Source organism: Sus scrofa, chromosome 1, assembly GCF_000003025.6.
Source record: "Sus scrofa isolate TJ Tabasco breed Duroc chromosome 1, Sscrofa11.1, whole genome shotgun sequence".
In the NCBI taxonomy this organism is placed as follows: Eukaryota; Metazoa; Chordata; class Mammalia; order Artiodactyla; family Suidae; genus Sus; species Sus scrofa.
Window position 1 is genome coordinate 64032050 of NC_010443.5, and position 26604 is coordinate 64058653.

Below are 26604 nucleotides of genomic sequence, written 5' to 3' on the forward strand. Positions count from 1 at the left end.
GTTCTATCGTTGGAGTGCTGACAATGGCACACAAAGGCCATGGAACTAGGCACCCAAACGCTCTGAATGTAAAGCTTGGTTTTGACTAGGGACTTAGATCTAAGGGCTTGTTATTTTACCATCTCTCCTAATAAGTAACTCAGTCCTACCATTCCTAGCAGAAGAAATGGAATATCCAGATAAACCATCGGATACAGTCCTTCTCTCAAACAGTTTGATGGGTTGGTCACCAGAACAAGTGTGCTAGTACAGCAACGAGTAATGGCTATTTAAGATGCATAAAACCATTTCCGTCCTATATGTGTTCATTTCTTATATATTTTCAGCTTGTACCCAACCACCTGGCTTTAATTCCAATCCAGGGTACTTTGAGCCACTTTAAAGTCCCTCCAGGTATGAGTACAGAAGCGCCTCATCACACCACCTTAATTGTCCAAGACTGCACCCTCCTTTTGGGGGGATTATGGGTGTTTCAGAGCATGGAGTAGATATGGAGGAGGGGATATCTGTGCTCAAGCCTTAGTTGGGGCCAAAGAAAACACAGACAGGGGCTGCTCTGAGTGGTGAATGGTAAGGTGCTAAATGTTGACCAAATGGAGCTAAGAGGGTTGCATCCAGATCCCAGGTGACCTTCAAGACCTCCATTAGTTCCTTTTCATACCTCCTAGTTGTCCAGTATAGTTCCAGTTTATGCCTATTGTCCTTATTGTCCTAATGTAATTGGTGCCCTTTTCACTCTCTAAGTTGTCCCAGTTTGGGCCATAAATTATATGGTGACTCTACTTATGGTAGAACTTTGTGAAAACCCCCATTTGGGGAGCTTTTCTGTATCTGCTTCCTAGATCCCTGTTCTTCCGCCCACCCCTGATTAACCTCCTTCCCTCTTCCCTTGACTCTACTAACCTCAAACTTTTTCATCTCCAGGAATTCTTTCCCCTTCCCTTCATCATGGCCCAGAAAGCATCTCTCCTTCAAAATCCTTCAAAGCCACCCTCCTATCTCCTGCTCCTTTTCTTTCACAGGAAACTTTAGGCCCAGTTAAGGCTAATATTCAAACCAAACAGATGGTCAGCATGTGGTGTGGACAGTCTGGTGCTACACTGGCCACTAAATATTTTTATAATATTCCTGATCCAGAGCTCATCAAGAGTCTCTCAGCCTTACTAAAGAAGTCCACCACAGCAGAGAAGGCCCAGGTATCTATTTTCACAAAGGTCCACAGGTGATTCTTATACACAGTGGACACTGAGTAGTCCTGGCCTCACCTGTCCCAGGCACCCTGCATGCCATTGCACTTAATTCTTATGATCAATCCCACAGACAACATAGGGTAGCAGTTAGTGGCACCAGGTTTTGAAAATAATCTACTAGGGTTTAAATCCAGGTTCCAACATTTGCTAAATGATCATTTAAAAGTTACTTTAGGAGTTCCCATCATGGCTCAGTGGTTAATGAACCTGACTAGCATCCATGAGGACGCAGGTTCAACCCCTAGCCTTGCTCAGTTGGTTAAGGATCTGGCGTTGCTGTGAGATAGATCGCAGATGCAGCTTGGATCCTGCATTGCTGTGGCTGTGGCACAGGCCAGCAGATACAGCTTCGATTCAACCCCTACTCTGGAATCTCCATTATGCTGCAGGCGCCGCCCTAAAAAGCAGGAGAAGGAAGAAAAAAAAAAGAAGGGACTTTAGGAGTTCCCATTGTAGCTCAGTGGGTCAAAAACTCAAAGCTGTCTCTGGATGGGGTTGAATCCCTGGCCTTGCTCAATGGGTTGAGGATCTGGTGTTGCCCAGGGGATATGGCTCAGATCTGCTATTGCCATGGCTATGGTGTAGTCAGTAGCTGCAGCTCTGATTCAACCCCTGGCCCAGGAACTTCCATATGCTGGTGTGGCCATTAAAAAAAAAAAAAGTTACTTCTCTGTGCCTCAATTTTCCCTGTAAAATATGGTTAACAGTAACTTATCCTTATTTTCCCTATAAAATATGGTTAAGAGTGGTAAATATTAAGCAAGTTAATATATGTAAAGCACCTAGATCAATGCCTGGTACAGTAATTGCTTTTAAAATGTTAGCAATTATTACCTGTTTTACAGTGAAGGACACGTCCAACATCACATGGCTAGTGGTGATGCTGAGAGCTACACCCAGATTTTCTGAATCTAAATTCCATGACTTCTGTGACACCACTACTACCCAAGCACTCCCCTACATGTAAAAAAAAGCAGTAATAGGTCAATGAATAATATGTGAAGTACTTTATCATGTGACATCATATAACAGCCATATTTATGGCTGACTAGCCACAGTGCAGATTTCAATAGGGAAGATGGCTCAGAAATAGCAGTGATTCAAGTATAGGTATTGACCTTTATTTGGTAAAGGAAAACAGTTTTGATGGAGCTACCAGAGTTTTAAAATACAACTATATATTAATTGTTGTTTTCTTAAAAGAATTAGTTTTCAACCAAATAAAAGCAAGGTATATTAATATAATGAAACTGAATTTGAATACTGTAAAATTTTCCCATTTCAATTTTTTCTCTTCTGAGCACTACAAGTGCCTCTCATCATCTTCCATGCCATTTTGAGGGGAATCCCTAGAAGTAGGGAATGTCTGCTCACCTCAGAAAGACATTACTCTGGAATTTTTATCACATTGTCCAAATATTTCCACAACTCACACCTCCTGATCTTTTGAGATGTTTTTGGCAGTTAAAAAAAAAAAAAAACACAACCACCTTGAAAACCTCAGTTCTGGTCCTGGCTATATCATAAACTCCAGAATAATCTTAAATGGGTCATGAAACTTCCCCAGGCTTCTGTTCTCAAAAAAAAAGTCAGACTTGTTCAGTCCTTTATTATGAATCTTCACAGTAACTGTTTGATTTAAAATAAGGCAGCATATACTCATTTTACAGAAGAAATTCAATCTGAAAAGTTATACAATCTATCCCAAATTCCACAGGTAGTAATATGACAGAGCTAAACTTATAGTCTTGCCCAAGATCTTAGTACTAGTACATTGTGTTCATTAAGTTTGTTCAATGGAAGTTCCACAGGACTGGGGGAAACGGACACCCCATTCTTAAAAAGGCACACACAGACTTTCACGTGCACTAGGTCCCAGGGCAGAGCGAGGTCTCCACAGGAACCTAAGTCAAACCTGACTGCAGTTCTTGGAGGACATCCTGGGAAAACAGGGGTGAATGTGGCTTGTTGTGAGGGAAGGACATTGAAAGCAAAGCTCTCGGAAATATTCAGCAGTTGCCTTTCTCTGGAGGTGGCCATTTTGGGAAAATCTGGCCCCACCATCAGTCAGTGCTGAGAAGCCCCAGGGCAAACAACAATCCAGGTGGGATCACAGCCCCACCCCTCAGTAAACAGGCTACCTAAAGAGCCTCAGGCACACAGCAGTCCCTAATCCCATCCAGAGACTAAGCCCCACCCACCAGAGGGATTAGAATTGGCTCCACCTACCACTGGGCAGTTATCAGCCCCTCCATCAGGAAGCCTACAGCAAGCCCCCATAACAACTTCAGCCACAAGGGGGGCAGACACCAGAAGTAAGAGAGGCTACAGCTCTATTATCTATAAAAAGGTCACCACACCAAAAACCTATAAAAATGAAAAGACAGAGAACTATAACTCAGATGAGGGAGAAAGGAAAAACCCCAGAAAATCAGCTGAGCAATGAGGAGATTCTCAGCCTCCAGGAAAAAGACTTTAGACTGTTGATGCTGAAGATGATGCAAGACATTGGAAATAAACTGGAGGCAAAGATGGATAACTTACAGGAAACACTAACCAAAGAGATACAAGATATAAAACTTAAACAAGAAGAGATGCAAAATACAATAACTGAAATAAAAAATTCCCTAGAAGCAGCTAACAGCAGAATACAGGAGGCAGAAGAACGAATAAGCAAGGTGGAGGACAGATTAGAAGAAATTACGGATGCAGAACAGAAAGGAGAAAAAAGATTGAAAAAAAATGAAGAGAGTCTCAGGGAACTCTGGGACAATGTTAAACGTACCAACATCCGTATTATAGGGGTGCTAGAAAGAGAAGAGAGAAGGGGACAGAAAAAATATTCCAAGAGATAATCGCCAAAAATTTCCCTAACATGGGAAAGGAACCACTCACTCAAATCCAGGAGGCACAACGAGTACCATATAAAATAAACCCAAGGAGGAACACACTGAGACACATAATAATCAAACTGACCAAAATTAAAGACAAAGAGAAAATCTTGAAAGCAGCTAGGGAAAAGAAACAAGTGACATACAAGGGAACCCCAATGAGGTTATCAGCAGATTTTTCAGCAGAAACTCTGCAGTCCAGAAGGGAGTGGCATGATATACTTAACGTGATGAAAGTAAAAAACCTCGAACCAAGAATACTCTACCCAGCAAGGCTCTCATTCAGATTTGAAGGAGAAATAAAAACCTTCTCAGATAAGCAAAAGCTGAGAGAATTCAGCAACACTAAACCAGCCTCACAACAAATACTAAAGGAACTTCTCTAGGCAGGAAAGAAAAGATCAGCAACAGGAAACAAAAATTCCACAAATGACAAGGCTCACCAGTAAAGGTATGTATACAGTAAAGATATGAAATCATCCATGCACAATTATACCATCAAAATCAGAAATCATGAGAAGAGGTGGGTACAAATGCAGGACACCGGAGATGAACTTGCAATTAAGAGACCAACAACTTAAAACAATCTCATATACGTATAGACTCTTACATCAAAACTTCAGAATAACTGCAAACCAAAAATCTACAATTGATACACAAACAAGGAATCTCCGGAGAAGAAATATATCTCATAGCAAATTAAGTGCATAATCCACCATGAAAGGGGTCATTTGACATCATTCTTGGAATGCTGAAGTCTTCTTAGATCTGATTCTGATTTCCTCTCCATCAAAGAACTTATGATAATTAAATAATGCCACTGTACAATTAAATAATACAGTTCTACAATTGTATTATTAATAACCATTTCTCTCCATGGTACAATGTAAAGTCTATAATGCCTTGTTTATCACATCACCTAGAATGGTGTAATGCCTTTATTGAAGAATCAATGAGATGGAACAAATTGTGACGACATATTTATATAGTTACACTGTTTTTTAACCAATTTATGCATTTTATATTTTACTTATTTTCAGAGGGTGTATTATTTTTGTTATGCTTACCAGCTGTTATTCTTTTTACTATGCTATGTAAAATATTTAATGGTATATAAGGCTTTCTTCTTTATAAATTTTAGTTGCATAATATAACAATTTAATATAATGCTAACTTTTAAAGAAAAATTGAAATGTAATAGATAAAACTAAGTAGTAAAGATGAAAGCCATAAAATTGGGATAAAGTATAGAATAAATTTCCCATTGGTCTCAGCATATTTTCCATTCCACTTCTCCAGTGGGAGTCACTTAATCTGTTTCTTAAGATCCATGTTATAATAATCTGTGTGAATGTAATTGTGTGTAAATGTATGTATTTTATTCTGTACAAAAATTGGATGAAGCAGCAATTTCCCAGGTCCCTTCCAGTGATCACATTTTATGCTATTTTCTTTCTCTCTCACATTTAAATTAGAAAATACCTATTTGATCACTTAATTCAGTTTACCGTAGTTCTTAAACCACTCTTCAAAATTTTCTTGTGTTTCTACATTAAGTCCAGAGAAAATTTATTTTTTCAGATAGCTTGAACTAGTGCCTGCCTCTCTGTAAGTTTTTGGACTTAACCTGTTTGTCAGAGCAGACTGCTAACATTCTATAACATCAATTCTTCTTTATCTATATAAAGTTATATTATATGTAAAATCCATTCAAAACAAAGTAAGTCCTAATTCTTATTCCCCACATTTTATCTATATAAAGTTATATTATATGTAAAATCAATTCAAAACAAAGTAAGTCCTAATTCTTATTCCCCACAGAAGTAATAATATAGTTTCTACTGATTTTGGATCCAGTCTCCTGTCTGCCTTTATTCAGGAAGTACTGTTAACTGATGTCACTGACAAGTCTCCCTTTCCTTAACCACAAAATGACAAAAGCCTTAAGAGTTTGGAAAACTCTTACTTTCATTATTCCATTGGAAGAATAAACTAACCACCTAAATTGGAAGGTGAAGCTTTGAATGTTAAATGAGGGATTCTGGACATTTTCCAAGAAACCATATGACCATTTAAAAGCTGATGATATGATGTGCCAAAATACGATAACTCTTTTATTTATAATACGTTTATACATGTGCTGATTAGTCATGCTGATATTACATATGAACATATGCCTAAACCAAATTAAAATTTAAAAGAGAACAAAATTCCTTCTATCAGCAATCCTGAAAATTCAGCAGAGCTCAATAAATAGCATGTTCTCGCAAGGAAGGCGCTTTATACATTTGGTAATTTATATAATTTAGTATGCTAAAAATGAGAAAATAAACAGGGCATGAGGATGTGGAAGACATATAGGAAAAGTAATTTCAAGATTTTCTTCATTTTGATTGTATTGCCTTCTTGCCTCCCGGAGGGAAGATTTTGACTTCAAAGGTAACAAAATATTTGAGAAGGGAATTCACATCTTGCTGTTCTAGATGGTATTCTTTGGCTATTTTCTCAGCAGTCCATGTGTCTGGATACAGTTTATGATTATTGAGAAGTGTCAATGCCTCTACAATAGAAATTTTGCCTTTGGGAATGTTCTTAACATTCATCATGTCAAACTGATGGTCTTTCGGCAACCTGAACTCCTTTGGCTTCTGATGTGCTCCTGTATCCTTGACCTAGTATCAAAAAACAAAAACCAAAAATAGGCTTTCAAGATGAGAGCACAGATTTGACATCTACTCCCGAGCTTCTCAATCTTCATTATTCTGCCCCCCACCCCATTTCTGGCCACACCCACAGCATATGGAGGTTCCTGAGCCAAGGATGGAATCCAAGCTGCAACTGGGACCAACCTATGCCACAACCGCAGAAATGCTGGATCTTTAACCCACTGCACCAGGCCGGAGACTGAACTGGCAACTCCAGAGACAAGCTGGATTATTAACCCACTGAGCCACAGCAGAAACTCTCCCATTATTCTTCCTCAAATAATACTGCACGTGCTTTTCCAAACTACATTTTCTTATCATAATGAGCCATAGTTTCGATGGCACTTTTGCCACATCCCCATTTCATAACTATAGCTCAAACATCATTAAGAAATTTAGGAAGTTCTAGAAGACAATACTCAAATGTGTACCATTCACTCATTACATTATTTCATATATATATATATTAGAAGAAAAACAGCAATGAATTGAACAGAAAAGATTAACGAAACTGCTTTACAAAGGCAGGATTCTGATGCTGCCCTAACAGCTCACTTGATAATAATCTCCATTGTGTTTCCTACTTTTTTTTTTTTTTTGGCTGCACCCATAGTATGTACAAGTTCCTAGGCTAGGGAGGGAACCCAAGCCACTGCAGTGATAAGGCCAGGTCCTTAATCTGCTGTGCCACAAGGGAAATCCTCTGCTTTCTACTTTTCTATTTCATATTCAGTGCTTCCAAACAAATGGATGGAATGAATTTAAATAGTTAGAGATCTTGCCTCTTCAGAGAAAATAAACTAATGCTTCCCAAACCCCCACAGATATAAATGAAACCACCTACACACACCCATCCTTCCATCCAAGCTTAATCCTCGGGTTACGTGCTTTGCATTTCATTCCTCCATCAGCAACGCCAACCACCCCCTTTACTTTTCCTTTCAAATGCACCCTGCCTGCTACTGCTGTTTGGTCAAAATATTAAAATGCTGTAGTCACCATCTTTTGCAAATACCCACCAAACCCAAAACCAACACTTCTTTTATGACCACTTTCCTTCTTTTTCGATCAACTTTAAAAGATAATATTTGTGCTCTCAAATCCAGAGGATTAGATCTGAATCCAGAGGACACTTTTCAGGCTTTATTTGAACTCAATGCACCATCTGACACAGCTGGCCACTCCCACCTGGCCACAGACTCCGAACTTTCCTTTGGGTTCTGTACCACCCTCTCCTAGTTTTCCATCTGTCTCTGCAGTGGTTCCTTTGTTTTTTTTTTTTGCAGACTATGTCCCTCCCACTGCCCCATAAATGTTAGTATGGCCCAAGTTCTGGCCCAGGCCCTCTTCTCACCCTACACATTCCTCCCAAGCAATCTCACATACCCTCTTATTACTATCATCTACTTGTTATTGACTATCAAATCTGATCACAAACATTGACCTTTCTCCTGATTTCCTGATCCAAATTCCCAAATGACTAAGGGCATCTTCACTTGGTTAACTGACAAGCACCTCAAAATCAACATGTCTAAAACTGAGCTTATTCTTTTCCTCTGAAAATCCAATTCTATCTCCCTATTCTCTGGGTCAGTGACCTACACCACCCACCTCCCACATCCTGCTCTAAAACTCCAAAACTATGTTACACCTGACATTTCCCTCTCCCTCACTCATTACAGCCAAGCAATGACCAAATCCTGCTGATGCTACCTAAGTCCCTCTCAACCCATTAACTTCTCTCCAAATCACTGAACCAGCCTTGTCCAAGCCAATGCCTCTTGCAGAAACTACTGCAAAAGCCTGGTCTCCTCTAACTGGATAAAATGCATTTCATTCCCTTCCAGCCCCCAGAATGAAGCAAATCTGAGGTAACTTTTCAACAGGAAACTGTTCATCGACTTCCCATCGCCTTAAGGATAAAACCCAAATTCCTTAGCAAGACAAGTAAAAACCTTCATGATCTGGTCCCTATTACTCCCTATCCTACCTCATTTCTCCCAAATTCATCCCTTGTACTTTCTCCTAACTGTAGTGAACTCTAATAGTTCTCCAAAGGCATCCTACACTCTCCTACCCTTATATTATACTGTAAGTCTGGCCTGAAACACTCCTGACAACTTCATTTTCCAAAACTCAAGGCTTCTCTTATCTTTCTATTCCCAGATCTTCCTTCCACATCATACACACGTTCATCCAGATTTCCCTTCTCATTAATATTAAATACCAAAATTAGTATTTTGCACTGAAAAAATATCTGATAAAATGCAATGTTCTTTTAATAAAAAAAACTTAGCAAATTAAAAATAGAAGAAAATGTCCCAAATATGATAAAAGTATCTTTAATCAGAAGCCACATCATTTCATTATAATTAATTCTGAAACGTTAGAGGCATCCTATGTACGGCAAAAACAAGATAGAATACTAACTTTCACTGCTACGTTCATGCTATAGACAAAACAGTAAGAATTAAGCATAAATACTGGAAAGGAAGAGAAAATTGTAATTATATTCCAATGACATGAGAACAACTTCAGAGAAATAAGATAATCAACTGAAAAACTAATAGAAATAAACTACAAAGTGGGTACCTGCAGTACAAAAACCACTCACTTTTGACACTAGCAATAAACAGTTTAAAAACTTAAGGTGAAGCTTAAGTAACAACCTTCCCTCCATCCCCCAAAGACTCAATAATACAAGAATACAAGATATTAATTTTCCTCAATTTATCTTAAATTTCAATTCGATTACACTCAAAATCCAAACAGGACTTAAAAGAACCTGTTCAAGTTCATCTGGGGAGGAAAAAAAAAAGCAAGGTTAGAGTCAAGAAACTTCTGAAAAGAAAAAAGATCACAAAATGTATCAAGACACATTATAAAGCTCTATTAATTAAAATAGTATGATTTTAGTGTAGAAATAGAAAAATAAATAAATAGAATGGATGAATCCATAAGCAGACCTATATGTATTAGAATTTTTAAGTGAGTGGAAAAAAGGACTGGGTTATTCAATAAATTATATTTAGACAACAGACCATACAACTGAAAAGATCTCCCTATACTTTAATGCCAAATAAAATATAACATTGTAACATAAAATATACAGGCATAAAAATATTAAGAGAAAATACATGAGACTGTTTCTAGGTTGGACCGAGCTCAGATTTCCTATACCATGAAGAATGAACAGGCAAATATATTACACAGAATTCTGAACAGCAACAAAAAGTCAGACAAAAATAAACTAACACATGACAACACAGTATCACATGTCTAGAGGTATTACAAATCATTAAGAAAATTCTGAACTGCCCAAAAGAAAGAAAGGGACAAAAAACACAAACAGGTATTTCAACCTTTTCTTCATTATCACTCCTCCATGAGTTTTTTCAGACTTTTCCTAATACCCCCCCAATGAAATTTTAATACCACTCTATATCTGCTTATTCTATCTACATTTCTGTGTTTTATACATAAGAAATGTTAAATGCTTTTTTGCGCCCCAAGAGCCATTTTTGGAATGAATGATTAAGAATAACATGTAAGAAATAATACTTGGAAGTATTATCTAACACCTGTCTAAAAATAACAAAGAACATGAACATGAGAGCTCTCTGGTGGCCTAGTGGTTAAGGGTCCAGTGTTGTTACTGCTGTGGCACAGGTTCTGACCCAGGAACTTCTTACATGCCAAGGCCACCATCCAATAAATAAATAAATAAATAGACACACAGAGAGAGAGACAGAGAGAAAAATACCCCCATATATATATATATATATATATATATATTTTAATGGAAGCATTTGGAGATAACTGAATACTCTAATTGCTATTCTATGCAACAATTTTCTCTCTTTTTTTTTGGTCTTTTTAGGCCCGCACTGTGGCATATGGAAGTTTCCAGGTTAGGTCGAATCAGAGCTGGAACTCCTACCCCACAGCCACAGCAATGCAGGATCCAAGCTGCACCTGCGACTCACGGCAATGCCAGATCCTTAACCCACTGAGCAAGGCCAGGGATGGAATTGGCGTCTTCACGAATACTAGTCAGGTTCACTACTACTAAGCCACGATGGGAACTCCCGGTGTGTGCAACAATTTACATACCTTATTCTACACATGAGTTTTATTTCACTAATAACTATGTCTGTGTGAACAGTCTACCTCCTAAGAGAGAGACAACCAGAGAATTCTAGAATGGAAAAAAATCTGGGAATTGTCACTGGCAGTTCCCTCTCCTTTCATCAAACTCTTGCCCCTACTTAGAACCTTCCTACCTCTACACACCCATTTAGTTAATTCCTACTCATCCTTTAGGCCTGAGTTTAAATGTCACTTCCTCAGAAACCATCCTTCATCCTTCAATCTCAATTCCAATAGGTCCCTCTGATATATTCACAGCGCCTATATTTCTCCTTCACAGACTTATCAGTAATTATGTACCTATGGCTGCTCATCAGTTTAATGCCTGTGTCCATCACAAAACCTTAAGTACCATGAAAGCAAGGACTGGAGCTGTTTTGTTCATCACCATACACAAAGCACTTGTGCCTGCCGTTTACATAAAGGTTCTCATTCCCAATATGTTCTGTGATCTCCTATTTTTACAGTCTATCAGAATATGTTCTTTAAAAACAAAATTAAAAAACCAACACAATATTAAAGGAACCACTAAGGATAGAACATACCTCAGTACACTGAAGGGTGAGAAAATAGTATTAAAGCTCATCTTTGGTCATTCAGATGATAACCCCTAGAAGTACCTTACTTACCAAATGCTACAAATTCTGAAATAATAACAAATAATCCACAGAACTGCTTTCAATCCATACTTTCACAAGACTTTTTAACTTTAATAAATATCCAATAACATGTGTGTCTTGCTACGATTGCTGTGCTTCAGTTTTGCCAATGCTCTGCATTCTGGTCACAAGCACACTGACAATTACGCTTAGATATTATATACTCACTCACTTCTATTTGCCACACTTCTCATGGTTATTTTCCTGGAGCCCCAAAGAGTTAAATTATAAACTTAACTTTATTAAAACACACATTACCTGCACAGAAGACACGGGATCTGTGGAATCAACATACACATCTTTTAGTAGTGACAACAGTTTGTCATCTTTTCTAGCAATTTCTCCCTTAATTTCTGGATGGCCTAAGAGGGGGAAAAAAAATCACAATATTAATGCCAAAGAAAGTTTTATCTAAGATCCTAAACACTTAGCACAAGACAGTCACCTTTAATTTTGCTTAATTAGCAATCATTCGGACAGTACGGAACATGTTTTAAAGATAAATCAAAGTGCTAGGTCGAGCTCGGTGTCCATCGTTCTGTGAAGACATCTAGAGAAAAGTTCCCTTGCACACAATCCCTTCTGATTTTGATTCCTTGTATCGAGACAGTAAGTATTAAAGACAAAAGCTGGCGAGAACGGGGTCAGCGGCGGGGACAAGTCAAAACCTCTAGGACACGAAGAAGGTGGAGCCGCGGACTCCTTCACGAGCGCAAGGAGCCTGTCTCAATGTCACCGGCCTGGCGGCTCCACTTTTCCGCGCTCGGCTGACCCGAGTGACTGCGAATAAAGCAGGCTCCCCAGTCCGCTGGACCGAGGTCCGGCTGCGTTCAGCCAGCACAGGGAGCCCCCGAGCCGCAGCCCGACGCGCCCATGCACCACTTACTGTTTATCTGCTCTCGCAGGAGGGTCTTGGTGGAGGGGTGCCTGGGAGCAGGGGAAGGTTTCAACTTGCTGATTTCCCGTTCCGCCCGGTTCTCTAGGTTGAAATTCCGGACTGCACGAGTCACTGCAGCCCCCATTTCTTCACAACATAATGCCCTTAAGTTCAAAACACACGTGGTTGAACACCGGCACCGGCGACCTCCGGGACGGACCGAGCATGCGCACGTCGGGGGGGGGGGGGAGTCCGCTCGGTCTTGCGCCGGAAAACCGGAGCTAAATGCGCGCGGTTCGCCCCCTCGCGGTCGGGAGGGCACAGACCGCGTCTCCACCCAGAGTAAAACAAAGAGAGCGCCTCTCTACGGGGTGGGGGATGTGCTCCAATCTGCGGCTGCCTCCCGCGAGATGGGGCGGGACTTCAGGCTCCGACCACCTTGGCGCTCACCTTTGGAACCTGGCGCAGTCGGGCGGGAAGTTTTAAAACAATTTCTTGCTGGGCGTGACGCCAGAGTTTCCGTTTAATTCCGCCTGAATGAGGACAGGCATTGGTCCATGCTTCCTCTGCTAATCGAAAGTTGCAGGCTGAGAATCAATCTGAGGAAATTGACTTTGAAGTCCTTTCACTGGTCAGTACAGCCAGAGAGGACTCCATTAAAAATGAACTCATTGCGCCAAGAAGGTTCTGAAATGGTCCTTTACTACTTTTGTGAAAGGAAAATGATGAAAGTTTATTTTCGATGAATATTTTTTCTGTTACTCTTTTATTTAAATACCCCCTCATATTCTTGTCCCCTTGCCCAATGCGTTTGAGTCTGAGCCCTGTTTGCTTTTACAGTAATCTTTTTTGCATTCACGTCCTCATAATTCTCTTGACCTAATTATATCGATTTCCGTTTAGCTGCCCCTTCCTTTTGTGTATTTTTGATGTCACTTTGTGTTATGTCTCCATACTATTAAGTGCTGGGTCACCGCGTCATTCCTTAGTCTATATCTCATTGTGCCTTCCTCATTTTTTTTTTAAGCCAGGGAGACCTTGTATCTTAAAGGAACAGCCAATAGAAAAGGAAAAACGAGTCCTGTTTACATATTTTCTTTTCCTCGCTTTCTCATTCCCTCTCTCCCTCTTCTGCCTCCTGTTTTTCAAATGGACTACTGTGTTGCTGCTTTTACTTAAGATTCTTTAGAAATATTGTCATTAATCCATAATCAAAGTACCCACTAGGAAGTAGCAGAGTTTCCAAAGTTACAGTATTTTTCACAAACTCTGGCTGCAAGGTCTGTTTCTAGTGTTCTCAGCTCTTTTTAGTGAAATGAAGTATAAAAGCAATGAAATAATTGATGTAAAGATAATTGAATCAAAGTAATTTTTTGGAAAGAATCTCAAAGAAGGGGGCAGTTTTATTTAAAGAAAACATATAATTATTACACATGATAATCATAGCAAAAGTTCTATAAGGACCATAGCTCTCGCCATTGATTATCATGAAATGTTTTTACTGGAATTGGTATTTAGAATTTATAGAAGCCAAAACCAATGTTCTCTGGTAGAGTTAGTTGGGAAGTTATCCTGAAGGTGGCAGGCTGCTCCAAGATTTCCATCTTTGAGACATCTTTGAGCCTGTAACTTAAGGCTTTATAGACCAGGTATTCATATTTTTGTGGCTGCCAAGAAATTTTCATCTGCCTCATGTATCCATGCATTTTACAATTATGGTGGCAATTACATTCACTATTAAAATATTTTCAAAGTGAAAAATTCACTTTCATGGAAATTCCGTATTTCTGGCAGCATGAAAAAGTACTGTTAGGCAGAAGTTACAGCAAGTGTAGGGGGCTGTGGGAAATATCATGTGAAAGAATTCTTTGAATTCCCACATTTGGGTAGAGTTTGGATTCAGCATCTAAGAAGCGTCTAACTTGGGCCAGTTGCTTTGCCTAGTCCTGGCCAGGTGCTACTCAAGTCTTCAAAGGGCAGACCAGAAAGCAGAGGTGCTTCACCAGAAATGCACCATTGACTGTCACTCCTTGGGAATCATCCCTGGAAATAAAATCTATCTCATAAATGCATAATTCCAGCTCTTCTTGTCAAACATGCAAATTATCAGGAAATCTGAACTCGGAACTTTCCCTAGGTTTATGTTAGGGATAAAGTGAGGTCCCCAAGGAAAGAGTATCTAGGATGCTACTCAGAATTAAGCATCTCTCTGAGTTCCTGTTGTGCCTGAGTGGGTTAAGAACCTGGTATAGTACCTGTGAGGATGCGGGTTTGATCCCTGGCCTCACTCAGTAAGTAAAGGCATTGCTGCAAGCTGCAGTGTAGGTCTCAGATACAGCTTGGATCTGGCATTGCTTTGGCTGTGGCATGGGCCAGCAGCTGCAGCTCCAATTCAACCCCTAGCCTGGGAACTTTCATATGCTGCTAGTGTGGCCATTAAAAAAAAAAAAAAGAATTAAGCATCTCTCTGGGTGGAGTGTTATGATGGGTATATATTGCTGAATATCTTAAGGTACCAGTGAAATAACCCAGGATCTTGCCAAGAAATACAATGTAAATTCTATAAGTATAGGTATTATTGTCTGTTTTGTTCACTGCTGTATTCATCACATTGAACAGTGCCTGGTACACAGCAGGTAGGTACTAAACAAATGTTAGGTGAATATTAAATGAACCACAAGCTGAGTAGGACTGATGAGTCCAGGCCCTAGACAGGCTCTCTGCCTGAACACCAGCCCCTCTGCCAGAAGTGAGTCCTTGTGAAATTCACTCTAGTTGAGCCCCCTTCATCTTAATCTTAGATGATAGTATTTATCTAATGAGTTTCACACACTTTAAACTTTTAAAGCATCTAATATAGTGCCTAACTCAGAATATGATGTTCAGTATTTGCATTGCTTTCCATTTTCCAGAGGAACAGAGAGAAGTTTGAAAAAGGACCAGCTATTCTGATGCCCCAGTCTACAGGTGAGTGAAAAGGACAAAATAACTAAATATCTGAAAGTAAAGTAAGATTCAGGTTCTTCAAGAATTTAATTTAAAGGAGTTCCTGCTATGGCGCAGAAGGTTAAAAATCTGACTGCAGCAGCTCAGGTCACTGCAGAGGCACGGGTTCAATCCCTGGCCCAGGAACTTTCATATGCCACCGGTGTGGCTGTGAAGATTTTCTCAATTAAAAAAAAGAAAAAGAAGGAGTTCCTGTTGTGGCTCAGTGGTTAACAAATCTGACGAGGAACCATGAGGTTGACTGTTTGATCCCTGGCCCCGCTCGGTGGGTCAAGGATCCAGCGTTGCCGTGAGCTGTGGTGTAGGCCGGTGGCTACAGCTCTGATTAGACCCCTAGCCTGGGAACCTCCATATGCTGTGGGTGCGGCCCTAGAAAAGACAAAAAGACAAAGAAAAAGAAAAAGAATTTAAAGACATTCTCTTGTGATTCAGTGAGTTAAGGATCCAGTGTTGTCACTGCTGTGGCTCAAGTCACAGCTGTAGCATGGGTTTGATCCCTGGCCCAGGAACTTCCACATGCTGAGGGCACAACCCAAAATAAATACATTAAAAAAATAAAAAAGAATTTTAAAAGTAAGTATTCTAAATTTGATTTTTATTCACTGATTAGCATGCTCTGCACATGTGGTGGTGTTGCTGGGCTCCTTAGGGTTAGAATTAGGTGGAATCATTAGCTCAGAGGCACAAAATACCACCTGCCTTTGCCTGCTGTTGGCAGCAGAGAGAGTCCCTTACCAGTCCCTCTGTGCTTACCCCCCACACCACATTCTCAATCTTCCTTCCATCCTGAATCTTTCTTTTTCTGCCTAGACTTTTGCCTTTGTGCACTCCTTCCTTTGAACATAATTCACAGGCATTCTGTGTTCTCTAAAGGATTGCAGTCGGTAAACCCGGGTGACAAGTAACTCAAGACGCCCAAGATAGTCCCCAGTGGTTTCCTTGACCAAATCCCAACCACTACTGGGCAGCACAGCAGATTCACAGAGGAATGATTCCTACTGGCAGGGGTGTCCAGGTTTAAACAGAGAACTTCTCCAGATCCCGAATTCTGGCTCCAGGGTCCAAGGAATTTGTGAGGCCAGCTGTGATCATTTCCCAGGTTCCCAAGCCTTACCATTTCCATAGTAATGCAGTCTTGTATATTTGTGAAACTTAGAATATTTTGGAAAAAAAGCAAAACTAGGAATTCCTTGGTAGCACAGTGGGTTGGGAATCCGGTTATCACTGCTTGGCACAGATTAGACCCTTGGTCTGGGAACTTCCATGTGCCATGGGCACAGCCAAAAAAAAACAACAACAACAAAAAAAAAACAGACAAACAAACAAAAAACCCAAACCAAAACCTGGAACAGATTAGGCTTGGGCAGATCCAGTACTTATATTGAGAAAGCCTGACTTTCAGAGATTATAATTATCAACTAGCAAGAATACCTAGATGGCTACTCTGTGACTGCTGCAGTCATGGCTTTTGTCATTTTGTTAGTTTCCTATTGCTACTAACAAATTACCACAAGATAGTTCCTTAAGACAGAACAGATTACAATCTTAATGGTTCTGGAGGTCAAAAGTTGGAAAGTTGGAAATGGGTTTTCAGAGGCTAAAATCAAGGGGTCAGGAGTTCCTGTTGTGGCACAGCGGAAATGAATCCAACTAGGAGCCATGAGGTTGCAGGTTCGATATCTGGCCTCACTCAGCGGGTTAAGGATCTGGCATTGCCATGAGCTGTGGTGTAGGTCACAGACATGGCTTGATCTGACAATTTGCTGTGGCTGTGGTGTAGGCCAGCAGCTATAGCTTCAATTCGACCCCTAGCCTGGGAACCTCTCTATGCCATGGCTGTGGCCCTAAAAAAGCAAAAAAATAAAATAAAATAAAATAAAGGGGTCAGCAGAGTTGTCTTCATCCTGGAGGCTCTAAAAGAGAATCTCTTTCCTTGCCATTTTTGGCTTCTAGACTCTTCAGCATCTGGCAGTCAGCAAATGCATCGTTTCATTGTCATCTCCTTCCTTCTCTGGCTGTGACCCTCCTGCCTCCCTTTTCCCTTATAACACCCTTGTGACTACATTGGACCTAACATAGGTGATCCAGGATAATCTCCCATCTCAGAATCCTTAATTTCAACATGTCTGCAAAGTACCTTTTGCAGGTTCTGGGGATTAATAGATGGATATCTTGGAGGACCATGTTCTGCCCAGCACAGTCATCATCTTCAGAGTATCTCTATGATCAAATTAGTAAAATTCAAAAATAGAACAATGGAGAGAATGTCTAGTATCCCTTCAGCCCCATGGTGTCTGTATTCCAATGAAAGAACTTAATTGATGAAAGAATAAAACCAACTTTCTTGGGCAATAGCATTCTTTCTCTCAGAGTTTGCCTAAGAGCTGTCATAACTCACTAGTAAATTTGCCACTACTTTGCCAATTCTGTTACACAGAACAATTCTTCTTGCGTCCCAAGCTAACACTTTCTCTGGAGCACCTGTATCTAAGAAGGTTCAGTGAGCAAAAATATGTGTCTCCCTTGGCAGCACGATTAGTTATTATGGTATTTTAGAGAGACCAAAAGTCTACTACCTTTCTCTCCTTCCCACTCCATTACTTACCTCTCAGCGTAGTATTTCACAATCACCCTCTCATTCCTTTCTTTGCATTAAGGTTTTCCTCCCCTGCTGTATCCACTTTTAAAAGGCAGGTGCTTTGGGAGAAGGCAGGCCATTTGTGGAAGAATTCATCCGTTCTCTGGACTTGGAATGGAAGGAGATAGCTATCTGTAAAAGAGGAGAGAGAGAGAGAGGGGCTACTGCGAAAAAATGGGAGGTGAGAGAGAAGGAAAGGAACAAAAGAATAATCAAAGGCAGAAAGGGGGCGTGTAGAACCTTTCATGGGGCTGAGGAAACTTTGGACCTAGTCCTCTCCCAACAGCTTTTCCTCCTGGTCTCTCCTTGTACAAACTCTTTATAAATGAACAACATTGAAAGAAATAATTATCAAAAACCTGTGGGATGCAGGGGTTCCCTGGTGGTGCAATAGGTTAAGGATCCAGGTTGTCACTGCTGTGGCTTGGGTCACAGCTGTGGCATTGATTTGATCCCTTGTCGTGGGTGTGGCCAAAAAAAATAACTAATTTTTAAAAAACTGTGGGATGCAGCCAAAGCAGTACTGAAAGATAATGTGTGTGTTTCTATTAAATACATTTGTCAGAACACTAGAAAGATCAAAGGTAAATGAATTTGAATTAAGCATCCAAGTCAAAAGCACAAGAAAAAAATATACATAAATCCAAAAAAAATGTTAAGGGAGTAAAGATAAAACAGAAATTAATTACATAGTAAAAACTAGATAGTTCTTTGAAAATATCTAAGTAAAAATAAAGGCATAGATAAAAATCCTTAGGAATTGGAAGAGAATGATCACAAGTATAGAAAATTATTTTTAATGAGAGAAAATGATATATACCACTTTATACAGAGCCTTAATATATAATCTCCTCTCTTTGAGTGACTTGCTTATAGCCAATGGAATGTGGCAACTGTGAATAAAATCACACAGAACAGGGCAGAATAGAATAGTGTAGGGCATATAGAACAGAATAGACTATAGATATGTCACTCTCGTAATTACCTTACAGTATTTAAAACTCATAATCTTCGGCGTCAGGAGTGAGAGATTCTTCTGTTAGCTTTGAAGAAGCAGGCTGCCATGTTGTTAGAGCATCTGTAGATAGCCTGTAAAGGGGCCACATGGCCTTTAGGAGATGAGAGCAACCCCCAGGTAACAGCCAAAAAGAAACAGGCACCTCAGGCCCACAACCACAATGAACTGAATTGCGGCGACAACTACATGAGCCTGAAAGAGGACCCAAGCTCCAGGAATTAACACAGCCCAGTCAATACCGTATTTCAATGGATTCACAAAATATAATTGGTTAAAATCAGTACCTACTAGTAATAATATACTTAGCCAAGAATAAAAGGAAACTCCCTCTGCTTGATAAAGAATACATATCAAAAAATGGTAGCAAATACCACTGGAGTTCCTGCTGTGGTGCAGTGGGTTAAGAATCCAACTGCAGCAGCTTGGGTCACTGCAGAGGCATGGGTTTGTTCCCCTGCCCTGGCACAGTGGGTTAAAGGATCCGGAGTTGCCACAGCTGTGGTGCAAGTTGCATCTGTAACTCAGATTCAATCCCTGGCCCATATGCTATGGGTGGAGCGATAAAAATAAAAAACTAAGAAAACAAACAAACAGGAGTTCCCGTCATGGCTCAGCAGTTAGCTAAGCATCCACAAGGACTCGGATTAGATCCCTGGCCTTGCTCAGTGGGTTAAGAATCCCGCGTTGCCATGAACTGTGGTGTAGGTTACAGCCACTGCATTGCTGTGGCTCTGGCGGAGGCCGGTGGCTACTTTCCCAATTGGACCCCTAGCCTGGGAACCACCATATGCCGCAGGTGTGGCCCTAAAAGACAAAAAGACCAAAAATAAACAAAAATACCATATGGAATGGTGAAATGTTAGAAGTCAGCCCAATAAAGTCAGTGCCTTCCACCACTTGCCCTATTCAACATCTTGCTGAAGATCCTAGCTGATAAAGAACAAGGAAAGCAAGTGAGAACTATTTGTTCTTTTGAACAATCGGTACCTCTGTCTTCCTAGAAATTTCAAGAAATCATTCAAAGAACTGTTAGAGCCCATGAAAGAACTCATAAGCTAGCTATCGAGCTAGAAAATATAATGGCAAAAATCTCATGGATGGTGGCCACAAAAACCATTATGCATCTTCAAAAAATGTGCAAAACCTAAATTAGGTAAACCCTCAAATTTATGAAAAAACAAAAAAGAACAAGTGGTAGACATATAAATTTCCTTGATGCAGTCTCAGGAGTGTAACAATGTTATTCCACAAATTAATCCATAAATTTGATTCACTTTCAGTCAGAATTGTGAAGTGAAACTTGGCAACTGGTATGAAAGTTCACCTGACAGAGAAAATGTGAAAAAATAGCCAATAATTTTTTTTTCACTAATGTAGCATACAGTCTATACTGTTTTGTATCTTTTTCTTTTTTTCTTTTTCTTTTGAAATTAATTTATACCCCCTTCACCCATTTCTCACTTTCCCCACCCTGTCCTCTGGCAATCACAATTTGGTTCTCTGTATCTATGAACTTGCTCTTTTTCTTTTATTAATTCCACGAATAAGAGAGGTTGTATGGTATTTGTCTTTCTCCTACTTATTTCAACTTAGCATAATTCCCTTGAGGTCCATCCATGTTATCTTAAGTGACAAGATTTCACTATTTTTATGGCTGAATAATATTCCATTGTGTGTATCTTAACCATAATTTCTGTACCCATTTATCCATCCTCGGGCACTTAGGTTGTTTCCATATGTTGGTTATTGTAAATAATGCTGCAGTGAACATGAGGGTGCATATATCTTTTCAAGATAGTGTTTTCATTTCCTTTGGATATATACCCAAACATGGGGTTGCTGATTCATATGGTAGCTCCACTTTTAATTTTTTGAGGAACTGCCATACTATTTTCCATGATGTTTGTACCAATTTACATTAACAACGCCAGTCCACAAGTGTTCTCTCTTCTCCACATCCTTTCCAGAATTTGTTATTTCTTGTTTTTTTGATAATAACCATTCTAACAGGTGTGAGGTGGTGTCTCATTGTGGTTTTGATTTGCATTTCCCTGATGATTAATGATGTTGACCATCTTTTCATGTTCCTGTCTGCTAGCTGTATGATTCTTTGGAAAAATGTCAGTTCGGATCCTCTGCCCATTTATTTGTTTATTTATTTTTTATGGCTGCACCCTTAGCATTTGAAAGTTCCCAGGCCAGGGATTGAACCTGTGACACCGCAGTGATCTGAGTACTGATAGCACTGGATCCCTAACCCACTGCACCACAGGAAAACTCCCCTCTGCCCATTTTTTTAAGTCAGATTGTTTGGGTTTTTTTTTTTTTTTTGGCTGTTGTGTTGTATGGGTCCTTCATGTGTTTTTGATAGTAGCTCATCACACGTGTGATTTGCAAACATTTTCTCCCATTAAGTAGGTTGCCTTTTCATTTTGTTTATGGTTTCCTTTTCTGTGCAGAAGCTTCTTAGTATGATGTAGTCCACTTATTTATTTTTTCTTTTATTGTTTTTGCATTAGGTTTCAGATCCAAAAAATAGTCACCAAGACCTATATCAATGAGCTTGCCTCCTATGTTTTCTTCTAGGAGTTTTATGGTTTCAGATCTTATGTTCCAGTATTTAATCCATTTTGAGTTAATTTCCATAGATGGTATAAGATTGTGGTTGAATTTGATTCTTTTACATTGTTTTACATGTCCAGTTTTCCAAATATCATTTATTGAAGACATTGTCCTTTCCCCATTATATATTTTTGGCTTCCTTGTCACAAATTAGTTCACTGTGTATGTATGGGTTTATTTCTAGGTCCTGTATTCTGTTCCGTTGATCTATGTGCTATACTGTTTTTATTACTATAATTTTGTAAAATAGTTTGAAATCAGGGAGCGTGACGCCTTTAGTTTTGTTCTTTCTCAAGATTTGTTGGAGACCACTGAACAGCTGAACTCTGCAGAAGGCAAATATCTGTGGATGCAGAGTTCTAAAGTTCAGGGTCTCCTTCAAAGACAAAATAGGGGACTTATGCATTAACCATGTTATTCTATAAATGACTACACTATATTCTAAGGGTATACCCCTTTGATATCACAAAGAAGATAACCTTAGTCATTGCCTATGCCTGATCTTGCCCACTAATCTTGTAACCTTCTTAACCCCACTAACACTAATCTTGTCACCTGCCTTAATAAAAGTCATGTGGGGTAAAGCCTAGGCACCTTTGTTCTGCAGAACAAGAGTGCCTCCTGGTCCCCCACTTTCTAAATGTAAAGGAGTCTTGTGTGTTTTATTAAACTGCGCCTTCCCTCTTTCAGGATCTCTGCAGTGCTGCAGTGCTGGAGGCAGCAAAGATTGTTTTGAAATCAATCAATTTTTGAAAAACAGCAATGAGGGAGGACATAATCTATAAGATCAGAATACAATTTAAAACATTACATTCTGCTATTGATATAGGAATAGATAAATCAGTAAATATAATAGTGATAAGACAGATTGAATACTGGGTGACATTAAAATCACCCTATGATGTAAGCATCTAACTCCCCACTCCCCAAATAGATAGCCAGATTTCCAACATCGTTGACTTACCAGTCCACCATTTCCTCCTCCTCCCTTTTCCCATGTGTCTCTTGCTTCCTTGTTTCCTTTTTTCTCTCTAGTTTTCCTTGCATCGCATAGCTTTAATAACATATCTACCCCTCCAGATCCTCACTGTTCTGAGGATTTAGTCATGGCTAGGTTTTGGTTTGATTCCAATGAAGTAATTTTGTTTTGTCCACGGCAATTTAATCAGCACAGTGATTCTCCATCCTGGCCCCAGCCTCAGAGGATATCCCTGACAATTTGGCAAGGAAAAGAAAAGTGAAAAGTCATAAAGAACAAGCAAATACAAGAACCAATTTTCACTTCCAACATTATGAAAACAGGGAATATGAAAGAGAATTCCAGAAGGACTTTAGAAAAGCAAATTACAACTAGAGCAGGTTACCTTATCTAGTGAGCCCAGCCCAGTGACTGCAGAGTTTGGGTCCGTATTTGTTTCGCCATTGTCTTTCTTCCTGATTATAACTATCTCCTTGAGTCTTTCCTTAACAGCAACAGAAAAGCATAATGACTACAAACAAGCTTGGCATTAGACAGTCTTGCATTTGAATCTTGGCTCTCTTCCTGACTGCATGATTTTGGGGTGTCTCTGAAATTTTCTGGCGCTCAGTTTCCTCATCTATAAAATGGGAATAACAATACTGCTTCACCAGGTAAGATGGCTGTGAAATATAATCCATGTGAAAGCACAGATCGTGGCATGCAGCAAACACTCGAAGCCTGTTAGCTCTTCTTTTATATAACAAAAATAGTAATAAAATATGAAGCATCTAAGTTGTAATAGCTTAGGTTTGGTTAGTATTTTATAGTTTAGAAATTAGTGTTTGTAGATACATTATTTCATTATTTCAGATACATTATTACATTATTTCAGATATGTTTTGGCAACACTCTCTAGAGCTGTATCCATATTAGTCATTTCAGAGGATGCATTTATTTGCCTGTTTTTAGAGTGGCAGGAATAGAAAGTACATGAAGTGCACTTACTCATGTCCATGGACCTTTGGGAGCAGTTTCTTAGTGTTGGTCATGGACGTTGCAGGCACAACTCTGTCTCTTTATCTCAACAGGCTCCCCTTTTGCCACCTTCTGTCCCCCAGCTTTAGTGTAGACACCCCCTCCTTCTGAATCTCATTTTTGTGGATGTGACACTGCTGGCAGGAAGGCAGGTGTGGGAGGCAGAATTCTATGCCCCTACTGACCTTAAACAGAAAACCCAGACAAGCCTGCTTGGATTTCTGACCTACAGAGTCATGAGATAATAACCATATGATATTGTTTTAAGCCTCTACATTGTGGTGACTAGTTATATAGCAATAGAAAATGAATAGAGCAAGTAATGTGAGAGTAAGGTTGGGGATGGGGTGGATGGTGGGGCATCCAGGCAATCATAAGCCTGAGGAAGATGTGCCCCCTACCCCTGAATGTACGAACCTAGAAGGGCTCAAGGACTGCATCCTGCCCCCATATTTCACTCCCATATCAAGTGCCTGACAACATACCAAGGCACTATATGAAGGACTAGGGGTAAAGTCAAGGTTAGATCCTTGTAACCACCGGTGACAGTATTGTAATGCAGTGTTATCACATGAGAATAGTGACAGAAAGAACATACTAGGAACCAAAAACATGAGAGGCTAAGTAGGAGTAAGCATACATAAAGCTCACAAAGATTTTGCCAGTAAAAGGGGAAAATCACACTCATACTTTATATGTGTTGATGATTTTGTTTAATTCATAAATGAGAGAACCAGCAAGATTTACAACAGGTTCAAAGAGTCAAAACACATGCCATCAGGATTTTTTTTTTTTTTTTTTTTTTTTTAAGGAGTAGAATGTTAAGAAGAAAGAGACAGGGCAGGGAGAATGGGATGAAGCTATTGTTGAGGTCATCACAGATCAGCTGGTGGAAGTCTTTAGCTGATGGAATCAAGTTTGGTCTTTATTTTCTATGTGTGCAGGTCTCTTGAATGGAAGTTAAGCGAGTCATAGACCTGTTTTAAAAAGATGATTGACGTCTACATAAAGGATTGTTTTGAAGAGAAAGAGAGATCAGGTAAGATGCTATTTTTATTGTCCGTGTGGGAGGTAAGCTTTTTTTGTCCAGTTTTCTTAGGATAGCTATACAATAAGAGATCTTTGGAGGGGCACTGTTAATGTATATCTTCCACTTCAGCTGGATGAATGGATAGTGGGATCTGGGATTCAGAGGCTGGAACATGAAATGTAGTCAGCTATTTTCATATTCTTCTGCCATTCTTGGTGTGGTTAGTCTTTTTTTAGAGTTTATGATTGAGGACAAGCTCAGAATGTACCTGTGTTATCTCGGTGACTTGCAGGTCACAGCCCATGGCCACAGGCACAATAATACTTATACTGCCAGAGAAAGCTAAAAATATCAGTTCTGTCTGTAGCTATCAGCACTGTGATCTAGTAAACTAGTATATGAGATTTCTGTCAAAAAAAATTCGTGTACCTAGGTTTATTTTGTTAAGGAGTTTGAATATGTTTACTATAAGAAATTTTAAATGTTTATGCAACTAAGAGGTCATATGATTTAGTAATGTAGCTTTATTATAAAACTAGTGGTAGCCCTTTTAAAAATAACTTTTGGGAGTTCCATAATGGCATAGATGAAACAAATCCAAATAGCATCCATGAGGATACAGGTTCAATCTCTGGCCTTGCTCAGTGGTCGGAAATCCAGAATTGCTGTGACCTGTGGTGTAGGTCGCAGATGCAAACTCAGATCCCATGTTGCTGTGGCTGTGGCGTAGGCTGGCAACTGTAGCTCCAATTCGACCCCTAGCCTGGGAACTTCCATATGCCACAGGCGCGGCCCTAAAAAAGCAAAAAACAAACAAACAAAAAAACTTTTAATTGTGAAATTTCAAGCACAATTAAATGTACAGAGTTTAGTATAGTGGATTACCGTGTATCAATCACCCAGAATTAATCATTTTCAATTCATGGCCAACCTGATTTTTTTTTTCTTTTTTTTTTTTGTATACCCTCCCATTTTCCTACCTCCCCTGGTTATTTTGAGGCAAACTCTATTCATCATATCATTCTAAGGGTGTCTCACCAAAGACTGCTCTTTTAAAACAACCAAAAAAAAATAGCAATCTTTTTTTTTAAAAGCTATGAATGAAAAAGAACTACAGACTTTTTAATGGGTTTACATTTGTTAAGTTAGATATGAATTGCACTGAACTTGAGCAGTAAAGTCATAGTATGGCTATTAAACACTTCATGAACAAAAAGGTCTTGAAATCATCACCCTCTCTGCATACCTCCCTGCCCACAGGCTTCTCTTTCACTGTTTTCCTCCCTCTAAAAGGCTGGAGGGTTGGCTGTTCATCAGAAGAGTGACTCTGTAATCTCAAAATGCCAAAACTGAACTCACCTGGTGCCAAGACCAGCTCAGCAGGTGAGGGCTGAAGAACGGGTGCTGTGAAACTTAAGGAAAAAGTTAACATAAAACAAGACACAGAGACATTTATCTTAATTAAAGGTGGGAACTGGGGGACTCAAGATCTCAGGGACCAAAAGCCCCACCTCAAGAAACCACACTGCTTTTACTGTGCTCTTTAGGATTACGCCAAGTGAGGAGGGGGCTATAGGTGCAGGATACAGTGGGGTTTTTTTTTATTATTATTTTAAAAGTCACATAGCTGGTAGATGGTTAAGCTTTTACTCTGACCTTTAGGCATTTAACAATCATTAGCATTGAGGAAACTTGGTGTCAGCTATCTATGCATAGCATCTAGAGAATCACCACTCCGTGCCTATCTGCACAGGTCCGTCATG

General features: G+C 39.7%; 1 protein-coding gene and 1 long non-coding RNA gene across 2 annotated transcripts; both read right to left on the reverse strand.

Annotated features, from left to right (window-relative positions):
* Positions 6228-12775, reverse strand: NDUFAF4 (NADH:ubiquinone oxidoreductase complex assembly factor 4). The gene is made up of 3 exons (XM_001925477.5): positions 12541-12775; positions 11913-12016; positions 6228-6813 (listed from the first exon to the last, which is right to left on the reverse strand). The coding sequence occupies exons 1-3, from the start codon at positions 12674-12676 to the stop codon at positions 6526-6528; spliced, it is 528 nt and encodes a 175-aa protein (XP_001925512.1). The 5' UTR covers positions 12677-12775; the 3' UTR covers positions 6228-6525.
* Positions 17347-23404, reverse strand: LOC110260384. The gene is made up of 5 exons (XR_002343625.1): positions 23180-23404; positions 22780-23026; positions 19161-19264; positions 18143-18307; positions 17347-17757 (listed from the first exon to the last, which is right to left on the reverse strand). It is a non-coding gene; the product is annotated as an uncharacterized LOC110260384 (long non-coding RNA).